The sequence below is a fragment of the Amaranthus tricolor genome, chromosome 1 (assembly GCF_026212465.1).
Source record: "Amaranthus tricolor cultivar Red isolate AtriRed21 chromosome 1, ASM2621246v1, whole genome shotgun sequence".
Classification (NCBI taxonomy): domain Eukaryota; kingdom Viridiplantae; phylum Streptophyta; class Magnoliopsida; order Caryophyllales; family Amaranthaceae; genus Amaranthus; species Amaranthus tricolor.
The window spans coordinates 341,622-364,483 of record NC_080047.1 but is presented as its reverse complement, the minus strand read 5'-3'; the positions used below and the strand labels follow the sequence as shown (position 1 = coordinate 364,483).

The following is a 22,862-nucleotide window of genomic DNA, read 5'->3' as shown; positions in this document are numbered from 1 at the left end:
TTCATCAAGGCTCTCAAATGTTTAGGGAAAATTATAAGGACAAGAACCAACACTTAATAAAGATAGAAACGTTAAAATGGTGAATTTAACGGAAATTGACAACAATTTAATGGAAAATGCTACGGCAGTTAGATAAGGCATAAACTGGATGCTACCATATGAAAAAATCTTACAAAAGTGCTACCATTGGCGTTTCATGAAAATTCGATGCTACTATGTGGAACTTTTCTAAATTTTATTAGATAAATATATTGCCACTCCTTCTGTCTCGTTCATTTAGTATTATTTTTCATTTTGAATTGTCCCTCATAAAGATGTTCAAAACAAACACAAGAATCTGATATTCACCAAATATAATAATCGAACCCGATTTAACCCGACTCAAAGTAGATTTTCAATTATGTAAAAATCATGTATATGCAAGATTCGATTTTAAAATTTACGCGAAATTAACTCGATGATTCCAATGAACACACTCCCTCTCATTTTGCGTTTTTATCTTTGAACAATGTTAATATCATTTATATATTCTAAGTTAAGTTCATCTCTAGAATTTGTTCTATCTTTTCTTATTATCATGTATACACAGGTTATTGGAGTTTTAGGAAAATTATCAAGCAAAAGGGATATGGTGGCTCAGTTAGGACTTAGGAGGATGGGAAGCCAAAGCTAGTGGGAGTAAGTTTAGAAAACGTAGGATTAGTTTTCTCTTCAACAATTATTTTTATAGGAAGTATGCAAAATATATATATATATATATATATATATATATATATATATATATATATATATATATATATATATATATATATGTATGAAAGCATTTTTGTAAATTTAAATTCAGAATCATTTAGCTTCGCTAAGACTTGTAAACTTTTCTCAGACTCATGTCTTAAAGTCTTTAGCTTGGATTCAAGATCATCATTTTTATTCTGAAGATCAATGAGCTTTTTCATTTGGCTGATATTTTGTTCTTTCAAGACTTTGAGACTTTGACAGTCTCTTCAAATTTTAATGTTTCAGTCTTAAGCGATTCATTTTTCTTTATAAGGTCTTCACAACCTTCAGCATAATGACGAATTCTTTTTTCTAAAATATTTTTCTCATCTTTTAAGATCTTTTCAATTTGAAACATGTCAAATAGAGCTTTAACTAATCGTGTTTAGAACAAGTGTTAAGAAAGTTATATGTACACACACAGAATGAGAGCAATGCTTATAACTAGATAAATGTTTATGGTTTTTGGGGGTTGGTTGAGCTTCAACTCAGCTTTTATTAGTGAGCGTAGGCTAGCTTACGACTCTTTTGTTGGAGTTAATTTCCAGCTTGAGTTTTTATACCTTGTTTTCTTTTGGATATACTCCTTTCAATTCAATTTAGTTGTTTCATTTGGTTTGAGCACAAATATTAAGAAAATAAGGGGACCACCTAAAATAGTATATTAATGTGCAATATTAGGTATATAAGAAAATGAGGAGTATTATATTAGATGGATAAAGATACACTATAGTACAATTATAATTATTCATAATTAAAACTATTTAAACAAATAAACAACTTTACGGAAAACAATTCTTATAGCAACTTTTACAAACATAGAAAACGCCAAAATTCTTTAAAATAGTATTACTCCATTTTATTACTATTTTTTGAAGTTCTTTAAAAATAAAGAGTTAAAAAAAAACTTTGAAAAGAAAAACCGCGCTCAAAAACCCCACACCGAGCCAAGCAAAGGAGAGAGAGAAGAAAAACCGGGAATAGCCGGTGAAAAACCGGTAAAAAAGCCAAATAAGCCGTACCATAATAATTGCAGTATGACAGTTGGTAAGCATTTAGTGCATGCTCCTTTCCCTCTCTCTTTCTCTCTCTTCTTTTACTCCATCACCATTTTCTGATTTTCATTTAAATTTTGATTTTGATTTAGTGTGAGAAAAACTTACTCTTCTTCCAGTAACTGCTCTTCCTTTTCTAATTTCTTCTTCTTTTTCATAATTTTATTGCTAGATCCGTTACAATTTCATCATGAACTTCTCCTGCATTATCTACTCTTAGCGTACAACATTTTGAGGTATAATTCTCAATTTTCAATTTTATTATTATGGTTTTATGAAATAATCATTTAGTTTCTAGTAATTATTTTGAAAATTGAAGTATTTGAATTTCATAACTACAATTTTTTCTTTTTATTAGTAATGTCATTGCTTCTTTTTGAATTCCCCCTTTTTGATTTATTGAATTTGGTGTCCGTCATTATCTTCTTGTTTTTTGTGCTCTTTTTTTCTTAATTATTATTGACCTAATTCATATCAATGTTTTTTTTTTCCGAATTAAATTCTGGAATTGTTGTAATTATTGATGAAAGAAGATGAAGTAATTCATTTATTTTGTCATACCAACAGCATGATAATGTAATTCTCTCTCATTGAAGATGAACAGTTTTATTCAATAATTTATGTCAGAATTTTAGCTTTACTCTTTCATGAACTGAAGTCTGTCCATTTTCATGTGCTTCTTCATTTTATTTTCTCATAATGTAGTTCATTCCATTGAAGTATCCATTTTAATACTTATTATTATTTTTATACTGATTTTTTTCAGGTACAATTCTAGGGTTTCCAGAAAATTAACATATTTTTGGTGGTTAATTATGTATAGAAGTTGGCTAAACATCAAAGGACTGTGATTAGGTTAAAAATGGTATTGAAGAAAAAATATAGCAATTGGCGTTACAAGGCAATGAATTGGGATTAGAGTTATCTCAATTTGGAAGTTCATTAGATGATTGTGACTGTTTGAAACAAAATAGGATCTAATTGTGTTTGTATAATCAACTGATAAATACTTCTGCTTATGTAGGCTAAAATTAGAAAGTGAGTATATAGGTTTAATTAGATTCTTGTTGGTTTGTGTTAAAAGAAAATGATAGAACCAGAGATATTTGCATCTAGGGTAATTTCTCCATTCAGAGAAGAAATTGGGGATGAAGAATTATCTGTTCTACCAAGGCACACAAAGGTGATTGTAACTGGAAACAATAGAACTAAATCAGTTTTAGTTGGATTACAAGGTGTTGTTAAGAAGGCTGTTGGTCTTGGTGGTTGGCATTGGCTGGTATTTTTTCTTTACTCTCATTCGTACTTTATTTTTATGCAGTTAATTTATTCATTATTTAAATTATATTATGTACATAGTATAAGTTTGTGTATTGGGTAAGTTTGATCAAGTACTAATAGGACTAGTATATCCATCTTTTGTGTTACTTAAGATTCACATTGTTTGTAATTACATGTCTTCATGGATCATATAATTTATAATAATATTTGTACTAAAAACTTAAAAGTTTTTTCTTTTACTCTTCAAGCTTCACTTGTTCATTATTCTAGATTTAGTGAATAATTCTTGTTGCAAGAATTTTGAATATTATTTTATTGAGTAGAACTTAATTCTTTGGAGTAGAGCTGACTTCATAATTTATTCCTTATGAACCATTGTACAAAATCTTGAATGTGATTTCTATAATATACCTAAATTTATTACATGACCTTTACTACGATGGTGATAACCACAGAAAATTTTACAATGCTGCCGCGTTTCAGTGAAACAGCAATATTTTGCTTTAAAGTTAACTGTTTAACATGACGTGATTATAGACTTTTTTTTTTTTTTTTTTCATCTAGACTTTTAGTAGTGGATATTTCATTAAGTATACTAATTCCTTCAAAAAAGAAAAGGAAAATTCAATGCAATGAAAAGATGCATAAAGAACTCTTGTCCACTATGAATCAACTTCCTTCTTTTACTGTTGTGTAGTGGACCAAAGCTTCCAGGCTTCTATTTTTATATGGTTTTGTATATTGGAGGGGTTTTTTATATGTTACATGTATATAGTATGCCTTCTTTTACTGATAATTTAGATTGTGTTTTTCGTTACTATTTTTGTGTGTGTTTCATGATTCAATGAGAATTCTCTCATGATTTGTTCAAGGTTCTGAAGAATGGCATTGAGGTTAAATTGCAGAGGAATGCTTTGAGCGTTCTAGAACCACCCACCGGAAATGAAGAAGATGATGAGCTTGATCACTCTTGTAGCAGCTCAGATCTTGGCGAGAAGGACCATGATTTCGGTAAGCTGCTAAAATTGTTCAGATTCTTTCTTTTAAAAGCCAAGAATTACATGCAAGTGTTTTTCTCACTGTTCATATGCTGCAGCGAATAGTATGGAGTTTCACAAGGTGAGCAAGCCAAGAGTTCGCCATACCAGACCATGGGCTCCATCTGTTGCAAAATCAAACCATCGAAGCTGCTTTAAGGATCTCCAATCCAACATTAATACTGCTCACTGTGTAAGCTGCTTTAAGGGCGTCCATTCCAATAGTCATACCGCTCACTGTGTAAGTGTCATAGCAGATTTATTGCTCTTTTATTTAGAAGATAAACAAATGTTTTTAAGTGTTACCATTCATAAGGGTCTGTGATTGTGAGTTGAGCTAGAATGTATTTTAATTTTCAGTTCTTCGTCACTCGATAATATTTCATCATGTGCACAAATGATGTTTATTAATTAGTGTCAATAAATTCGGAAATAACTTTTTTTTTATTATAATTTATAAGGGCAAGATTGCATATAATGATAGTGAGGTAAAGAAATTTTGTCCGTTTTATTTTACCTTAAATTCTGAGTCAAAAGTTGAAAGTGTTTACCTTTAGGCAAGTATGCTTTATCCTCTACCTTGGAATATATATATATATATATATATATATATATATATATATATATATATTCAACATGATATTGTACCTTTAGGCAAGTATGCTTTATCCTCATCAAGCTGGATGTAATAATATTGTTAATAATGGAATTTGCCTTGGTGTTGGTTTTGGTAATTGAAGGTTTTTCCCCTTGTTTTTGGCCCTTACATAGAACTAATTGCATACTATGGCAAAACACAAAATCTTTGAAAATTAAAGTTTTGTTCTTTAATCAGGTACATAAGAAATGTGGTCTTAAAAATACTATCACTGAATTACTGATGTTTTTTTTATTCTTGAACATGTCAGAGACTGGACTTTGCTAAGCTTGGAAGTGATTCACTCTGGAGATATTTGAGCCGATTTCATCTGGTTAGTAACGATAACAAATTCATCGATTACTTTACGCTCTGGGAATGAATATTATTGAATTTTCTTAAAGTGAGTTCAAAATCTTTAGGGGAGCATGAATTGTAGCTCAAGGGAGCAGATGGTTAATACCGTGCAACGCCACTTTGCTTCACAGGTTTCTATCTATGTTTTCTGTTTTTGTACAACTTAGTAACTTCATATAAGATTTAAGCATATCTTATACACTACAAATACTATTTATGGCGCGTTTAGAGTAATAACTCATTGATTTTGTTTGACATGACAGGAAGTCGATGAAGTACAAGTGATAGCTGAATTCATCCGGGCAGCCAAGAAACTGAGGAGCAATAACTGTAAGGGATGAAAATTTCCGGGTGGTGATCACTGATCAGAAAATGGTATATGTAATTATTATATTATATGAATATATAATCTTAGCCTAACTTTTAGATTAGATCATCAAATGTGCGGCTCCTCATATTTTCCCTTTGCTGAAGGAGCCCTCTTATGCGTCTGTATCGTTAAATGTTTAACCTTGTAATCTGGTGTGTAGACTTACTAAGTTACATATTATCTAGAACCTGAATTAATCTGCGTGATATGGGTGTATTGCACACTTCTTCATGATTATGCGTCTTCTGATACAACTTTCGCCTGTAGATTTTTGATCAAAAGGGTCGATTTTATTTCATAATTTTGTTAAAAGTGCTGGATTGTAAACGAGTTGGCCTGTGAATCAAATTAACAGGCCAAGATGGACTTTTAACAATCTGCAAATCAAAACATTGTGTATAGAAGCATTATTAGAATGTGAGTTGTTCACATTGGTCAAAAGAGATTAAATATGTGCATCAAAATAAGAATAAAAAAGGGACAAATTTATAACCTAAAGAAAATATAGCAAATTAAAAACCAATTAGAATATTATATAAAGGAAACTAAAGTAACCAGGCGCATACTTGTATATTGCAATTTGTTTGAATGATAATTTTGTGTCGTCTAATGCTTGATTTGGGAGCAAGATTTCCGGTCAATTATATTTATGTATCTTACTTTTAGTGACTATGAACCATGCTTTTTTGACTTTTGTTTCTCAAATAATTTATTTATAATGGTTTTGGTCTAAAGGTACTTCTACTGTTCCTATTAATATATTACTCCCTCTTATTCAGTCCAACCGTTCTATTTGACTTTTTACACTTGTCAAGACAACTTTTTAACTTTTAATATCTCAAATTATTCTTAATTAAAAATTATAAAAAGTTAATATTAATAATCCTTTTATTAAGATGAATTAAACAAGATCTTATATGATTATATTTTAACTTATAGATTAAGAGTAAAATACAAATTAAGAATGATAAGTGAATATTGCTAAAAAAAATGAGACAATTAGGCTGAATAGGAGGTAGAAATATTTTTATTATAATCCATTTCTTTTACTTCATAACAATTTTATTTGGAGTAATATTTACATCAGTTTTTAATTTTATCTATAATTTAATTATCTCTAATTTTTTTATTCATATTTATGCAAACAGGAGTACTAGTGTAGCCTATTAAGGGATATTGGGTTGTAGGGTGCTTCATGATGTGATATCACCACTGCTAATAATAAAGTTGAGCCAATTGGCAATCTTCTATTGGTAGTTGATACTCCATCATTTGGTGCTGTAACTAATCTTTGTTTTGTAGCAAGACTACTTCTTTGTCTCATTTGCCCAATTTCAAATTTTAGATATGTCAATCAACTTGTTATTATCCTGTTAATCGTCTATAAATGTATAACTCAATATCATCTATCTTTAATCTCATTTATTCATTAAAATTTTCACCTATGTACATAATTTATTCATCATCTATTTTAATTTACTTTTTTCAATAGTCTAACTGAATTTTAAATTTTTTCTCTTTCTTTTTTTATTTTTCTCAAAGTCGACTAGTTTTGAATTTAAATGCAATAAATGCATTTAAGTCAAATGCTTTGTTGTAATCACGTGCATTTTAATCATGAAAATGACTCATTAAATAATGTACATTTTTTATTTATGTAAAGTTCTACATAAAGTTTGCTACCAAAACTCAATCGAAAACGAACTATTTGTAAGTTTTATCAACAAGCGTAAAATTCCGTACATCTAACCCTCTTAACCCTAGGTAAAAGACGCTAAATGACATTATGATAATGAAATGTCGTTATTGATGTTTTGTTAAAATCATGTGTATGATTTGAAGTAAAAATGATTTTTTCACTCACAATTCATTATATAGTTTTTTGAGTTGAAATATTGCAATAATATTTGAATAATTTGGCATAATTTATTTTTAATATTATTTGGCTTTGATTTTTTTTTAATCATGATATGGGCTCACTCTCATTGTGACTCATAATCTGTTGATAAAAAAACCATGAGATGTTTATTTTAAAAAAACTATCCCATGATCTTTTTTGGTCATGAGTAGGGTGCGTGATTTTCTGTTCAAAGTATAATTTTATTGCATTTGATGGTCAAAAAACCACCATTGGCATAGCCCTTATCAGAGTTAAATCGAAAATAACCTCATTGTTATTACAAGGAAAAGGTTGAATACATCATATGCTTTCAACCCTTCCTAGGTAGAAACATTGTTATCTTGTTACAACTAATCTAGATTATCGAGTAGATTAGTGACCTCATAATTGTCTTCAATTGCCAAAATTTATGAAGAAGGGTTTTGACTTATGATACGTTGATTTATTTTGACACTCCTAGTTTTCAAAGAGAAGAAAAGTGTTGCTAGCAATGCCAAAATCAGATTATGGGGACTTAAAACAACCTTAGTTTATACTTAATGGAGTAGTTACATTAACATTTCTTGATCTGCTCATTTTGACTGCTTCCTATGAAAAATTACAATTTAGACGCATAATTTACAGGCACCAATTACATCAAGTTTCAAATTACATCGGATTTTTATTAATCTCAAGTCTAATTATATGCAACGGAAAATTAGTTTTAAATTAGCAGGCACATTGTTTCTAGCAATGATTACAATGGAGGGATGTATTTAGTAGTATTACCTGTGTTGGCAAGGCTTTCACAGATTGTTTGGAATCCTGCAGGTCAGTACTGAATGTCAATGGCTTCCATCTTGTATTTTCATCCTTCATTCCTTCAGAAACAACAGTGTTGCACCTGCCCTAAACAAGAAAGTCCATAAACGTTTATAAGGGTGGACCTCAAATTTATTTTCTCCCTTGCAAAATCAAACTATGTACGAGTTTTGTTATGATAATTGCCAAGTGTACTGTCAAATTTTGAGAAGAAAATGCATGATACATGCCTGCTTAGGTAGACGTCAACTTCCCAGCCACTTAAGATACAACAGCATTCTTCTGTTACTGTTAGATCTCAATAGATGATAGTATGAATACAGATAAATAAAGATAATTTACTAGTTGTGGAGTAGTTATGATTAAGATGTAATTTACCGTTGTTCAACGTGGCCCCTACACTTTGGATAAACATGTAGGAGGGAAAGGAAAGGAAAGGAAGGGAAGGAAAGAAAGGGAGTAAGGGGAAGGAAAGAAAGGGGGGAGAATAATGAAGAAAGCTTACCTTGTTTGTTTAGGAGGGAAGCTGAAGACAAAAAAAAAACTTATTTTAGTTTCAAATCTTCCACTTTTTGAGAGATTTGTTCATTAACAAAAATTAAGCAATAAATCCCCTTCTCTCCTTCATTCCAAATTCCCCCCTCCAATTCTGTTCCAAACAAAGGAAAACAAGCCTTCAAATCCGTCCCTTCTCCTTTCTCTCAATTCCCTCGATCCAAACATCGTACTAACTATAATGTATCCGGTTTCCCTAACCTCAGGAACACCCAGCATTCAATCACCACAAAGCTAGACTAGTTACCAAGGGCTTTCACCAACGATCCTGACTCAGTTGGATTGATACATAGGTATGGACCGTGTGGTTATTAAGAGGCAAGCAACAAACAATTTATAAAATACATAAAAGATACCAGCACAAAACTCGCTTCTCTGATAACAAAAAGTAGTTCAATTAATGAGACATTAATAATTCTCTTAATCCACTTGTTGCACTAAAAAGTTCACTGATAACAAATTAAATGGGGACAAAAAGAACATACATTTGTGATCTAAGTACAATATCCTAAATGCACTAAAAAGTTCACAAAATTCTCTCAATCCAGTTGTTATTGCAAAACTAAAGAAGGTAAGATTGCCACTGCTTCACCATTGATTGCATGTAAACTGCCATCTTTAAGGCACATAGTGGAAAACTTCACGCTAACCCAGCACAAACATATAACCAAAGAATTGAAGTCAACAATTCATTTAAATTGATGAAATGAAAGTTATTCAAAAAGCTCTGTACTTAATTTCAAAAAAAAGCCTTGCACTTACAGGTAGTTCTTCTTAAAAGCTCTTATATTTGTTGCTTGTACCTCTCCAAGAATCTCTTCTCCAACATAGACAGGTTGTCTAAACTGTAAGCTTTGGGAAACATACACGGCACCAGGCTACAAGCATACGAATTACAAAATTACGAACCAAAACCATCCAATCTAATTGCATGGTCGTAAGGAGTAACTGGTAATGGCAAAAAATCCAAACTGATAGACGTTAAGCAGACACTACAGTGTCTTACATTTGGTTAAGGATCACAACATTTCATCACCCTGAAAGTATTAACACTAAGTATTAACCCTACCCTAGTAATAACAAAGATGTTATTTTTAATTGTCTCTTGGGAGGTATTTAATTGCAACATCACATAAATAAGTGCACGAGATTTGGGAGGTATTCTACAATCCCAATATAGTCAAAAATTAAAAAACTATAAATCAGTGGTCCCAAGAGTAAGAACAGAACCCTTGCTAAAGGACCATTTACCTATTATATGAAAAACTAATATATTCAATGCATGCCTCGGCCTGGAGAGCAGAGGTTGGGATAAATTGGGAGTTCAAATTTACCTCAGACAGTGTTAAATAAATAAATTTGGCAAACACAAAAATGGAACCTTTTTAATCACTCAAGAATTATGCTACCTGAGCACACAACCAAGATTCAAGAAAAAGTGCATAGGAGAAAACAAGAAAAGGTGCAATATGTATGAAAAAAGATTAACTGTGCTCACAAATATGTACTATGTATGCATTAGAGAGCTATTTATACTTTAAGAAGGTGTACTTGAACAACAGGTAGAGTTGCTATTTCAGAATGGTCATATTGATGATTCATGTCATCATGTGTTTATTGATCTGTAGCAGAGGCAGTTCCCATACCATAAAATTTCCTACAGAGCAAAAGCACCCTGTGGAATTTGACCTCTACATAGAACTTAGTGCATTACCACTTGCCAGTCATTGTAATTAATCATGTAAATGTTTCTTTACAGGTGATGAAGTGATGTGCTCAAATGCTTGTACATAAAACTGTCAATTTACCGAGTTGTATAACTGTGAATACTTTAAAGTTTAAACAATTAACCAAAAAGCAAGCATGACAATACATATTGACTGAAGAAGTAATTGGAGAGTTTCAAATTTCAAGCAATTGAATTGTACTCAAATGCTAGCAATACAAGCACCTTATTAAGAGTGTACCAAAATAAAACAGCAGTCTTAAGAGTAGAAGTGCTTTAAAGGGCAGAATTTTACAGTTACTTACAAAATGAGAGGAAATTATTTGAGGAAACAAGGAAGCAACTAGCATCCCATGAACAATTCGACCTTGAAATCCAGGAGTTTTAGCGAACTCATCGTCAAAGTGCAGAGGATTCGAGTCCTGACTGACTTTAGAGTATTCGACAACATCTTCATTCGTAAAGATCCTTCTCTGCTGTAAAATATCTCCTATTTTCAATGTCGACTCTGTAACTGAGCAGAACTTGTACGAAGAAAGAAAGTTTGATGAAAGGCGGTTGAATAGCACCCCCCTCATTTATCAATAGAAACAAGTTCCTACACGAAAAACTACAAAACTAATGTTCGGTATATATTGAATCTAGCAAAAGAACAAATAAATTTTAGATTTGAGGCCAGCAGGTGTTACTCAACAAGCTAAAAAGGTGCTCCTAATACCTTATACTCTAAAGAAATTAACAACTAAAGTACCCCTTCAAGCCTGTATCTAAGTATGGACACACTCATAATTTGGTATAAGACCCTTAACCCAGAAATGAAGTCTTACTCAGGCGAAGTAGCTGAACGAAAAAGAAGACCGAGAGTTCTTTTTGTGGAAAGGAACTTAGTAGGATGCCAATAGAAGCTCCAGGGACACTGATAGATCAGCAAAAGCCCTTACAAATAAAAATTGATTATTCATTTTGTTTAGGGCGCTAGTTACCAAGCTAAAAGCAGGTAAAGCAAAAAAAAAAATCTTTTTGTTTTTGCAATTCCCCGATCATTTATCAATTTTCTGCCTCGTCTCTTGGTGTTGTTGTCTCATGCTCCTCCACGGCTTTCTTTCCTGGCATCTTGCTCAATACCGTGCTCTCAAAATGACAATTAGAACCAAAAATTTGCATACCATGCCTCACATAAGTAAAAACCCAACGAACACATCTCATTTGGGAGAACAATATCCTAACTAGATATGTTAACCTCCAATTTCTTAAGCGATGATGTAAGCAACATATCAGTATGATACTTTATCAAAACCAAAAGAGGTTTTTAAACAATGAGCAACTAAAGGCGCTTTTGTAATGAAAAACTCACAAGATAAATAAGCTATCTTTCAAAGTATAAGATCTAGAGGCAAATAGCATAGAAAGGAAGGAGTCAGGGAGAGACTGCATAGTTACCTGAAACGCCAAAATTATCACCGAACGGCGTTTCGGAACGTTCGTACAAGAACGGTACAGAAACGAGAACCAGAGCGCCGGCGGCAAGGTTCCGATCGCTAACAATAGAACCTTTTAAGCCTCCTAAACTGGTGTTGAGAATAAGAAAACATTCAATCTAAGGAACTAAAACCCTAAAAAAAGAGCACAAGAAAAACAAGAGAGGAGGATGAAGAAAAGTTACCGTTATCAATGGTTGTTGACATGTTGACTTAGAGGTTCCCTTGATTATGAAATATGATACATTTACAAATGCGCCGCTCCCTGGTTGTTTGTGTTGTTCATTCGATTGTTATGTACAAATACGATATTTAAAGCGAATAGAGGGAGTTTGATTCATGATAGAAAATTAAAATGGAATTCTTTTTATAAAAAATTAAATTGTGATAGAATAAATTAAAATAGAAAATAAAGTTAATTAATACAAAAGGAATATAAGTATTATCAATTTAATATTTTTTTTAAAAAAATTACTTAGAATAATCCAACATATTCGTGATTTTCTTATAATAATCTCACTTATTGATTAACAATAATAATCCCACCTATATAGCAAGTTTTATTTTTTTAAAAACAAGATAAATTAAAATAAAATGTCTAAAAAAATGTAATATTTTAAAAAATTTATGATTTTTTTATTTTTTAGAATTTTTTATGTAAAATTTAAAATTTTTTCTCTAATTTTAAATTAATTTTCACTTAATTTTTTTTGGTGAATTACGGACTATTACCCAAGTTTACTCTAGTCAAATATCCCTCAAAGTTGGAATTATTCATGGTTAATCAATAGGTGAAATTATTGTAAGAGAATCATAAAAATATTGAATTGTTCAAAGTAATTTTTCCTATTTTTCATTGTAAAAGACAACTCGTACTGTAATCCGTATCAAACAATCTGAATGATAATATACTACCATATCACATTGGTTTGTAATCTTATAAGGTTACAAATCATTTACAATTCACAAAAACTTGTGTGAGACGCATCTTATTGAATCAATCCAATTATTTATTTTTTTATACCAATTTCACAAATTAATATATCAATTTCAAGAGTTAAAAGAGCAATTTAAAGACTTAAAAGACCAAATTCAAGGATTTGAAATTGACATTTTAAGTCGTGGAATTTGACAGTTTTAAGACTTAAAAACTCAATTTTAAGACTTAAAAGGCCAATTGCAAGACATTAAATTCTCATTTCAACTTTAAAATAGAATGAATCAAACATTAAAGTTGATATTAAAAACTTTAAAATTGACCTTTTAAGTCTTAAAATTAGATTTTTAATTCTTGAAATTGTCGTTTTCAGTTTTAAAATCAGTATGTCAGAATATTTTAAAAAAATTATTGGGCATAGACTAATTGTACGGCTAAGACCATCTCACCGGAGAGTAACCGTTTACAATTCAAGTTGACATTTAATACACATTGTCACATATAGATTCATCTTTCCTTCTTTGTATATCAAATTACACTACTGTGAACTGTCCACTTTTCTCAACAATTTGCTAATTAACTCTACCTAATTTTGATCAATATTATCTATGACAAACTCAATCCATGACTCTTTAGTCATTAGCTTACTTAGAAGAAGACATATGCTCGTAAGTCATAATTGAAATCTTAATCTCATAAAGATTCAATTTTCTAACCAAATTCCTAAAATCATACCACAAATATGTTTCCCTAAAGTTCAACCTATATACTCTTTCCGTCCCATTAAATTTGCAGCATTTGTCATTTTGATCCCTCCCACTTAATTTGGATCATTTATATTTTTGGACAATAGCTCACCACTTTTTTTGATCTCTTCTATACATTTTAACTCTGTTTTAGTTTTATCGTCACAATTAATTACTACTATCTACCTTTTTCTTAAAAACACAATTAGGCTCTTTGATACAAACTATAGAATATAGAGAATATGAGTTATTCTTATATTTAAATTCAGGATTTCCTGTATAATCAAAACTATAACAAAACAAGTTGTTCATAATACCTAACATCATTTGTAATAATCAACATTAGACTTCTTCACACAAATCATTTACTTAAACGAACTTAGATAAATTTAGCATTAGCATCCACAATATTATCATTTATTCAAAACCATAGTAGTAAACTAATATGCAAGGCTCTGAATACATTTATAATGGGCAATCAAGAGATACTTGAGCACCGCGGTCTTCGATATTTTAGAGGTACTTAGCGATTGATTAATTACAAATCTTAATGTGATGTCTTGAACAATTGCTTATGATGCTCCTACTATGGATCGAATCTGTACTTGAAAAATCGAAAGTTTAGTCCAAAAAATCTCAAGTCTCAATACTATTAATTTCAATTTGTTTGTATTAACTGCACCACCTCTAAGACTCTATTATACTAAAATGTAATTTCTTAGTCACAAAACTTTTCTAGCAATTCATACTCAAAAATTATTTTTATCATGCTTAATTATTTTTATAGTTAAAAATTTACTTACTATTTTCCTTTAATCGCTACTATAGTACTATATATTATAGTAAAGTTCTTTTAAATTTATATATACAATTTAATTTCTATTTATTTATTATTGAATAATGTACATTATTCTTAAAATCAAAGTAATTTTTTAAATTTAAATTGAAGGGACATAGTAGTTATAATTGTGTGCCCGAGTTTATTTCCGAGTTGAACGAGTACAACATAAACTCGAATTAGTAAACTCTACACAAGTAATGAATCAACTAATCTCCTATTCCATTAATAAAACTCGATAAACACATAAAATTCTCCATTAATAGAACTTCAAATAATTTCATCGTCTTCTTTTTTATTCTCTCTAAATTGACAAAATCTCTCTCTAATGAGAGTGAATTGATGGAATGAAATATTTGTGTTTGAGAGTGAAAAAACCCTTTCCATGGATTCTATAACTTCGCCCTTTACTTCACCCTCTTTTTTCTTTTGATCGATTCCCATTTCTTGTTTCTACTGCTGACTGCATTGCTAAATCTCTGCTCTTTGCTTCTTTATTAGGTAAAAGAATCTCTCATTCTGATCTATTCATTGTTCTTTTTTTCTTCTTTGCTCGTTTTTGCTGACAATGTATGATAGAGTTGTCAATTTGGTTGTTTTAGGAATTTCTGTTTGTGGGTTTTATTTAATTTTGCAAATAACCTAAATTTTGTGAAATTTGAGCTTCAAATTGTGTTCTAGATGATGTTTGTGAACTGGGTTTTTAGTTTTATAATGTAGGGTATTACTAAACCCTTTTGTGTATTAGTGTATTCTTGTTACGTTGTGTAAAACTCACTACTTTTGATTGTTAGTGTTTTACTCTGAATAACTGTTTATTGTAGTTCTATCTTTTGCCGACATTATATCTTTTGATGGCTCTAAACTGTGATTTGGGTTGTTCTTGGAGTTTCTGTTTGTGGGTTTATTTCATATTATAAATTAAGTTGAACTTTTTGAACTTGAGTTGTTAAGTCATGTTCTTGATGTTGTTACTTGTAATTGCATTATATGCTGGATTTTCTTGATTGTCAATTAGATAAAGAGATATATTTGTTTTATATTTGGAAAAGAGACTGTTCATGGCTAAATTGCTGACTTGTTGGTTTCTTTATGTGGCTTTTATCAATTTTGTCTATTAATGGGCTGTAATCTTGACTTTATATTGAGCCTTTATAGATAATTCAAGTAGTGGAGGTCTTAAATTCATGTGCAGTTTGATGTTCTAATGTGTTTATTACGGATTGCTTAGTTAACTATATGCTTCCATGTTTGAGAGGACGATCATGGACTCAGGATGTACTTCTTCGCGGGAGTTGTTAGAGTTTGATTGATGTATAACACTGCATCTTCAACATATTTAGAGTATAGAATATGTCTTTGCCTTAAGCTTTAATCAGTATACACTCTTGGTATCAATTGCTTGACATCTTTGGCAGATAGCCATTAAATATTTTTCAGTTATGAATTTCTATGGAGTAATGTATGGAACATAAATTGCTTCCGTATAAGGTATTTTTAAATTTAAATTGGAGTTGGTAAAGTATTGCGAAAGGAAATAGCATCCTTGCGATAATGGTTATGATGTTGCATGTTTCTGCAGCATGTCTCTGCACCCAACTGCTCTACCTAGGCCCTAGCCAGCCAGCCTCATTGGAACTCTTTATAAGATCATTTAGGTGATGGTCATATTTAAGGGTTCTACAAATTTAGTACGAACTGAACCTTAGTTGGAACCCTTTTTAGAGGCATTAGGTTAATGGTCCTATGTGTTCATGAGTATTTCCTGATATCACATGCCGTGAATCTATTAAAGTTATCCCTAATTTCATAGGGCTAGATTTTCTCCAAAACTTGGTACCGGGTATTTTTTTTGTTTTGTAAGTGACTCCCTTGACAAAGTGTTCTTTTCTTATTGCGCCAAATTGCATTATAGGTAGTTGGCTTGGTAGAAGCTAAAGTTGTAATTTACTAATCTTTGGCGCAATGATCTGTCGATGGTATTCTTAATAAGCATTTAAAACGCTGTCCCTTTAATTTCAATGTGTCTGGGAGCCATGTTTTTTATGTCAATGTTTGATATTCGTCAATGCCGTCCTGGAATTAGATAGTGCATGATGGAGTTATATTTGTTCTGTTGTCAAGTTATTCTAACTTCATTGTAGATGCCTGTTATATTACTTACTATTCAAGAATTAAGATTTACTCCTTAGCTAATATCTTGATCAAAGGAACATTTGCCTCTTCAATGGTCGGTGAAACTTTTGATTTGACACTGAAACTAAATTGTATGGAATTACGTGTTGCTTCTGATCAGGGCGAGATCTTGTGAACACCTGTACAGTTTAGCACTCAATGATTTTAGTAAACTTATCTTCTCCTTATTTTTGAAACACAAAATTCTTCAATGAAACGGTCTTGGCCCATATACATTTAGTCTATTAAAATGATCACTTATAATTTTAAAGTGATGAATTAGAGAAATGAGCTAATTATATGGGTCTGTTTCATGGTGAGACGGGCTCATACAAGACGGGCTCATACGGGTCCGTCTTGTGAACACCTGAAAATGATTTAAAAGTATGATTTGTATCATTTTGATGGTTGGAAAAGCTTTTATTGGGTGATTGAATTATGCCTGCTAGTTTTGCTTTGGCTATTTTTCATTGTGTAGTGGAAAATCCATCTCAGCTTCAAGGAAACATGTCATTTTGATAGCTATAGAGCCTTTCATTTTTCTAAAAAATTATGACATGACGAACTTCAGAAAATCTTAGTGATGAAATATGTTTGCCAAAAAAAATTCTGAGCAATGGCTTCACATGTGCAAGCTTAGTTAAAATTTCAGTGTTTCTCTCATCGGCAGAGCTATTTGTTTTCAGGAGGTGTGCTGCTGTACCTGATTATCTAGAATATCACAATGTATAAACAATCTCCTAGTAGGAATTATAGATCCAAAGGAATTAGAGTGAAGCACATTTTGCAACTCTGTGTCTTGGTGGCTGTTTGCTTTTGGTTACTTTACCAACTCAAAATTTCTCATGAGAAGAGAAAGGAATTTGAGTCAAACGATGAGAAGCTTGCAGAAAAGGTGCGAAGTGATGGTGTGATTCGAAGATTGGGGAGAAAAGATATACCTAGAATAACAGAGATAGCTAAAAATGGTGAAAAGCACGAGGAAGATGAAGAGGATGAAGACAGTGAAGAGGACGAAAATAAACACCTAGATGATGAATCAGAACGAGAAGATAGTTTAGAGGAAAGAATAAGTGGAGATGATGAGATGTATGAACATGAACCTGAAAAAACAGAAGAGGAAGAAGTAGACGAGGAAAGAGAGAGGGATGAAAACCCTGCTGAAACTGAAGAAAATGAGGATACTCATGAAGAAGAGGAGGAGAATGATGAATCTGGTAAGGAAGATCATACTGAACTCGAAGAACATGATGATGATGATCGGGACCTTGATTCAGAAAGAAGCTTCGATGAGGCCCAAGGAGTGCTATACAAGGCAGATGATGCATCCAGTGAAGTTGCTCATAATGTTCAGTCTATCAATCAGAAAACTGAGAATGTCACGATGGGCCATGGACGTGAAATTTATGGAAAAACTAAGTTCGAACAAGGGCATGGAATCAAACTTTCTGATAATACGGATGAGTATATTAAAGATGTACTACTAAAAGAAAATGTCAACAGTGCAGCTTCCGATGCCACTACTAAACCGAAGATGAGCGAAGTCAACGTGACAAAGCCTGGTGATAGCTCAGTTCAGAATTCAACTGTTACCGATAGTGAACTTTCCGCAACGCTGCTTCCTAATAGAACACAAACAGAACTTGATTTCAATCTGTCCCAAAATGGCACGGTTGATTTTAAAGCTACAGTCACATATGACAAGAATCAACAGGAAACTACTGAAAACGCTATTAAAATTGAGAATGTAAATACCAATACAACATCAGCTTCATCTGAGGCTTCAAATAATAAAAGTTTCACAGACGCTGCTGAAGATAACGCTGTAGGTGATGCAACTCAGGTTATGAAATCAGAAGACGGAGGAACTGGTGACACAGATGAAATTTCCGTGTTTCACTCCAATGACGGTACAGATGCCATTCAGCATGACCCAATTGATGCTTCAGATACTACAATGCTTGCACATGAGGAAACAGAATTCCACACAGATTTGAACACGCTGCCCGAAATCAAAAGCAAGGTTCATGACACTGAAGATGCTGTATCAGAGTGAAAGTCCAGATATTGCATGTGAGTACTTCTACTGACTACTGAGTAATCTTTTTCCCGACCCTATAAAAAGCTGTAATCTTAGTATTTTTTTTCTTTTTTTTACGTAAGTATGTTAGTAATCGAAAACAATGATTTCAAGTTTGTGGTAAATGTAGGCGAGTTAAGTTTGTTCAACTACATGTCTCTTGTTGGACTCGTGCCCGTGGTTGAGAAGCAAAACCTTTTTGTTGGGGTATAAAAGATTCCTCAAATTAGAGAGGGAAAGTATCAGGTCAGGCCCTTAAACGTTACAGAAATCGTGATTATGGGATTGAAGCCATAAGCAAGCCAAAGTGATTCGAGTAGTCGTCTTACTGCATTTTTCTTTTGATGTATAGAGACCGAGTTAGGGCATTGGTGTAGACTGTAGAGGGAATTCAATCAAAGGTCATAAGTTCCACTTCCATACAACTTATCTGAGCATTGACTAAACCAGTATGCACACCTACAGACCACTATACAGAGAATCAATCAAAACTCTGAGAATTTATGGAAATTATGAAGCACATTGGGAGCTTCCATTGCATTTTCAAGGAAACTCATTGAGATACATTTTCATGGAAACTCGTTGAAACTTCAAACCTAGTTAGAAATTGGAACTTCCACTACATTCCCAACTCAATTTAGTCTCCTTCAATTGACTGGAATAATACCATAATAGAGAATGAAATTAGAAGTTGACGGAGTAAGTAACGTATTATGAGGTTCCAACCATCAACTTAAATCAGAAATCAGTGTAACGAAAGGTAACGAGTTTGAATCTCATTCGTCACTCATTTCACGTGGAATATTAGATATGAAGAGAGTCTATGTTGTATCCTCAATTCTAACTCAAAGTGTTCTTGTGTGAGGGACATGATAGTATGATAAATATGTTATGGGAACCTTTTAAGATAAAATACCCCTTCTTAGTCTTCACTATTATTGTCTCATTTAGTTTTTACACGTTTGCTAATGTATATGTTTGATTCTAAAATATCTATAATTGTGTATTATTAAAAATTAGAAAAAAAAATTTAAATTAATAAACTTACATCAAAAAGAATTGAACGAAAGATTATAAATAAAATTTATAAATTAAGAGTGATTAATGAATGAATAAATAATCAAAATGGAACAATTACAGTAAATAGTATTAAATTGAGATTTGAGAACCATCTTATATATACATTGATATTCTTGATCATTATCATGTTGTGAAATGCATAAGAAGTTTACAACTCTCGAAAAAAAGGCATTATTTTGTATGATGCTTTCCACTCAAATGGGAAACAATCCTACATATATACTGATATCTTCCTCTATGATATCTAACAGTGAGAAACTCTGAGGAAGCCTACCAATATAAAGTTTAGGCTTCTACTAAACTTTTTTATTATTTGAGCAATCTTTTGTGAAAGATTGAAACAATTAAGCAAATTTAACAAAAAAAAAAAAAAAAAAAAGAGATTCGGGTAAACTTAATTCCGAAAATAAGTGTTTTTATGTTCGAACCTAAGGTTAGGTTTGTTCGCAGTTATTAATTGCGAACAAAACAATTGGTCAAAAAAAGTCAAAATTATTTGTTTGCAGTTAATAATTGCGAACAAAAAAAGGATAAAGTCATAAAGGACAGGAAAAGTGGAAATCATGTTTGTTCGCAGTTAGCAACTAAACAACAATGTTTATTTTTTAAAATTAAGTTTAGCCAATTTTTTTTTTTATTTTTTAATTAAAATTGCTTACTTATTTCAAATTTTCATCTTTGTTCTCCATTGCACCACGATCTCTCTAATGCCTGCCAAATATTGCTCAGAACATGTCTTTTACTAAATTCACTGTTTAAAAACTATATTTAGAGGATATGTATTAACTTAATAAAGTTCTTCTAATCTAAGGTGATGCTCATAACAAACTCAAGTGAGAGCATAATTTCCATGTAAATATTAAGTTGTTAAAGTAGATAAGATGTTATGATAATAATATTCCAGTTGAAGAATAATTTAGCCTACATCATGTTATTTAACTCTATTAGAAAAACATAATTATAAATCATTATCAGTTTAGCATTAAACAAACATGCATGCAAGAGGTCCAAGAAAATAGGAACAAAAGTGAACACTCCGTACCAATAAACAGAGCTAATCACGCATCTAATAACTTTTCACAAATTATAATTAATTTACATGTTCAAACTTGCTAGGAAATAGGCCATCTTGTCTACTATGGCCCCATTGGCGCTCACCAACTAGGCAACTACTTCTAATCCTTATCTTGAAGGGTATATCCATTATCTTATAATTTAGAGTAATATTTTTTCAAATAAGTTACAAGGTTTTATTTTAGATGAAAACAGGACGGCTAGGAATGGCAATGGGTCAAATTCGGTTCGGATTATACATACTCTAACTTTGCTCCGAATAATAGTCGGATTTTTTTTTCAGACCACCTCCACTCAGAGTCGAATTATGCATACTTCAAGTTTGCTCCGACTCGGACTCTCGGACCTTCAACGGAGTCAGATTATTATCAAACTTTATCATTGTGATATTGTACAAATGATTTTAAAGCATACAAAGTTAACAAAATATATTTTTCAAATACAATTTAACAAAAAAAATATGTACTTTGAATTCAAGTTTAACAAGAGAAATAGTCCTAATACTACAATTTAACAAAATTTTCTCGCATTTTGATTTGGCGCATTTTATTTCTCTTGATCTGATTTTTCATATTTTGATTGATTAATCTAAATAAAAATACCAAGTAGTTTTTCAAAATCAAAAATTACAATTAGTATGAGAGAAAGCTTGAATTAGTCACGTTTAGAGTTTTAAAGGAAACAAAATATTAGGGTAAAAGTCAAATTCAAAGTCGGATTTCCTTCAGGGTCGGAGTCGGGTCAAAGTGTCGGATTTTTAGTAAAGTCGGAGTCGAATAACTTTTTCCGTGGACTCAAATCGGATTATTTTTCTCGAATCGAGTGAGACTAAGGTCGAATTCAGACTGAATTGCCATCCCTAAGGACGGTAATAGCTCAAGGTCTTCGTTTAAGCTCACGGGTCTTTTTTTATAAGAAATAATTAATCCTTTGTTCTTGTAAATTTGCTACTATATTGACATTTAATTCAAGAATATGTCAATGTCATTAGGAATTGGCAAATACTAAGCGTAACCATAATAAAAATAAATTTTTTTTATCTTTTTACAATTTTATAGATTTGATTCTTTTGTAATTTTTCACTTTCCCTTTAATCCGACAATATGTCAATGTCATTAGCAATACAATAATTCTGAATTTAGTCATAGAAGTACATTCATAACTTCATCAACAAATCAACAGTGTTTAAATCTTAGCCTTTTTTACTCATATTATCGATATTATTTTCGACCAACTTCTTATCCTTCTAAACTCCTCAAAATTAACAAACATTTGACTAATCTATAATTATATGAGATTTTGTTTGATTCGTCCCAATACAAAAATTATTAATATCAATTTCTTATAATTTTCAATTAAAAACAATTTGAAATGTTAACTAATATTTATTGCTCACTCTGCCAAGCAACCTGGATCTCAGTTGTAACATTTTAAAATATACTAATAATATCATTTAATTATAGTCCATTTCCCAGTTTAAGAAAACTATGTACTGCTTCTTCTTTTCTTCTGTGTGCTTCTGATCGAGAGAGATTTCAGAGTAAGTAATTAACAAATAGGGTTACATTTTTGGTGATATATAGCCACTTGATAATAATTTTTATAACAATGAAATGTCATAATTAGATGTAAAATAGTAGAACGGTAACCTCATTAATTTTTTGGTTTACGTTAAGACAAGTTTAAAATATGTCGTTTGAGTCTGTTTTCAATTTAAATATTGAAAAATGATATACAAGTTATAATAAGTATACATAAACTAAACTAAGTTATAAGTTTTTGCGATAGACAAAAACGCATTGGATCTTCTACTTTCGAGCATTAATTTTTGTTTAGAGTTTTTTCAGATTGAAACATTGACATTTAAAATGATTCTCTATTAACAAGAAAAATCAAATCAACTTAATCGTTATATTTGTTGATCCAAAAAGTACTCCTATTTTTCTAGTCTATACATG

At 31.4% G+C, this 22,862-nt stretch overlaps 3 protein-coding genes across 4 annotated transcripts; 2 read left to right on the top strand and 1 right to left on the bottom strand.

Annotated features, from left to right (window-relative positions):
• The first annotated feature begins 1,839 nt into the window (after positions 1 to 1,839).
• Positions 1,840 to 5,717, top strand: LOC130826475 (uncharacterized). The gene is made up of 7 exons (XM_057692065.1): positions 1,840 to 2,068; positions 2,599 to 3,111; positions 3,986 to 4,124; positions 4,210 to 4,391; positions 5,059 to 5,121; positions 5,210 to 5,275; positions 5,408 to 5,717. Exons 2-7 carry the CDS (start codon positions 2,920 to 2,922, stop codon positions 5,483 to 5,485), a joined length of 720 nt encoding a protein of 239 aa, XP_057548048.1. The 5' UTR covers positions 1,840 to 2,068; positions 2,599 to 2,919; the 3' UTR covers positions 5,486 to 5,717.
• A 37-nt stretch (positions 5,718 to 5,754) lies between these two features.
• On the bottom strand, positions 5,755 to 14,939 carry LOC130824179 (uncharacterized). Its single transcript, XM_057689076.1, has 8 exons — positions 14,874 to 14,939; positions 13,844 to 13,881; positions 13,560 to 13,634; positions 11,937 to 12,064; positions 10,802 to 10,986; positions 9,533 to 9,648; positions 8,183 to 8,297; positions 5,755 to 5,891 (listed from the first exon to the last, which is right to left on the bottom strand). The coding sequence occupies exons 1-8, from the start codon at positions 14,937 to 14,939 to the stop codon at positions 5,805 to 5,807; spliced, it is 810 nt and encodes a 269-aa protein (XP_057545059.1). The 3' UTR covers positions 5,755 to 5,804.
• On the top strand, positions 14,654 to 19,686 carry LOC130826469 (uncharacterized). Of its 2 annotated transcripts, none has more exons than XM_057692059.1 (2): positions 14,654 to 14,996; positions 17,357 to 19,686. In XM_057692059.1, the coding sequence occupies exon 2, from the start codon at positions 17,395 to 17,397 to the stop codon at positions 18,724 to 18,726; it is 1,332 nt and encodes a 443-aa protein (XP_057548042.1). In that variant the 5' UTR covers positions 14,654 to 14,996; positions 17,357 to 17,394; the 3' UTR covers positions 18,727 to 19,686. The 2 variants fall into 2 exon arrangements, with proteins under 2 accessions (XP_057548042.1, XP_057548045.1); XM_057692062.1 differs by having other exon boundaries at positions 14,674 to 14,996; positions 17,341 to 19,686.
• The last annotated feature ends 3,176 nt before the right edge of the window (positions 19,687 to 22,862 follow it).

What these genes read in the sequence shown, in the direction of transcription:
- LOC130826475 (XM_057692065.1), top strand. Translation starts at nt 2,920, where the DNA reads ATGATAGAACCAGAGATATTTGCATCTAGGGTAATTTCTCCATTCAGA. An exon ending in TTGGTGGTTGGCATTGGCTG is followed by an intron (nt 3,112 to 3,985) that starts GTATTTTTTCTT and finishes GATTTGTTCAAG; the next exon opens with GTTCTGAAGAATGGCATTGA. An exon ending in CGAGAAGGACCATGATTTCG is followed by an intron (nt 4,125 to 4,209) that starts GTAAGCTGCTAA and finishes CATATGCTGCAG; the next exon opens with CGAATAGTATGGAGTTTCAC.
- LOC130824179 (XM_057689076.1), bottom strand. Translation starts at nt 14,939, where the DNA reads ATGGGAATCGATCAAAAGAAAAAAGAGGGTGAAGTAAAGGGCGAAGTT. An exon ending in ATTGTGTTTTTAAGAAAAAG is followed by an intron (nt 13,635 to 13,843) that starts GTAGATAGTAGT and finishes GTATGATTTTAG; the next exon opens with GAATTTGGTTAGAAAATTGA. An exon ending in GCTTTTAAGAAGAACTACCT is followed by an intron (nt 8,298 to 9,532) that starts GTAAGTGCAAGG and finishes TGTTTAGGGCAG; the next exon opens with GTGCAACACTGTTGTTTCTG.
- LOC130826469 (XM_057692059.1), top strand. Translation starts at nt 17,395, where the DNA reads ATGTATAAACAATCTCCTAGTAGGAATTATAGATCCAAAGGAATTAGA.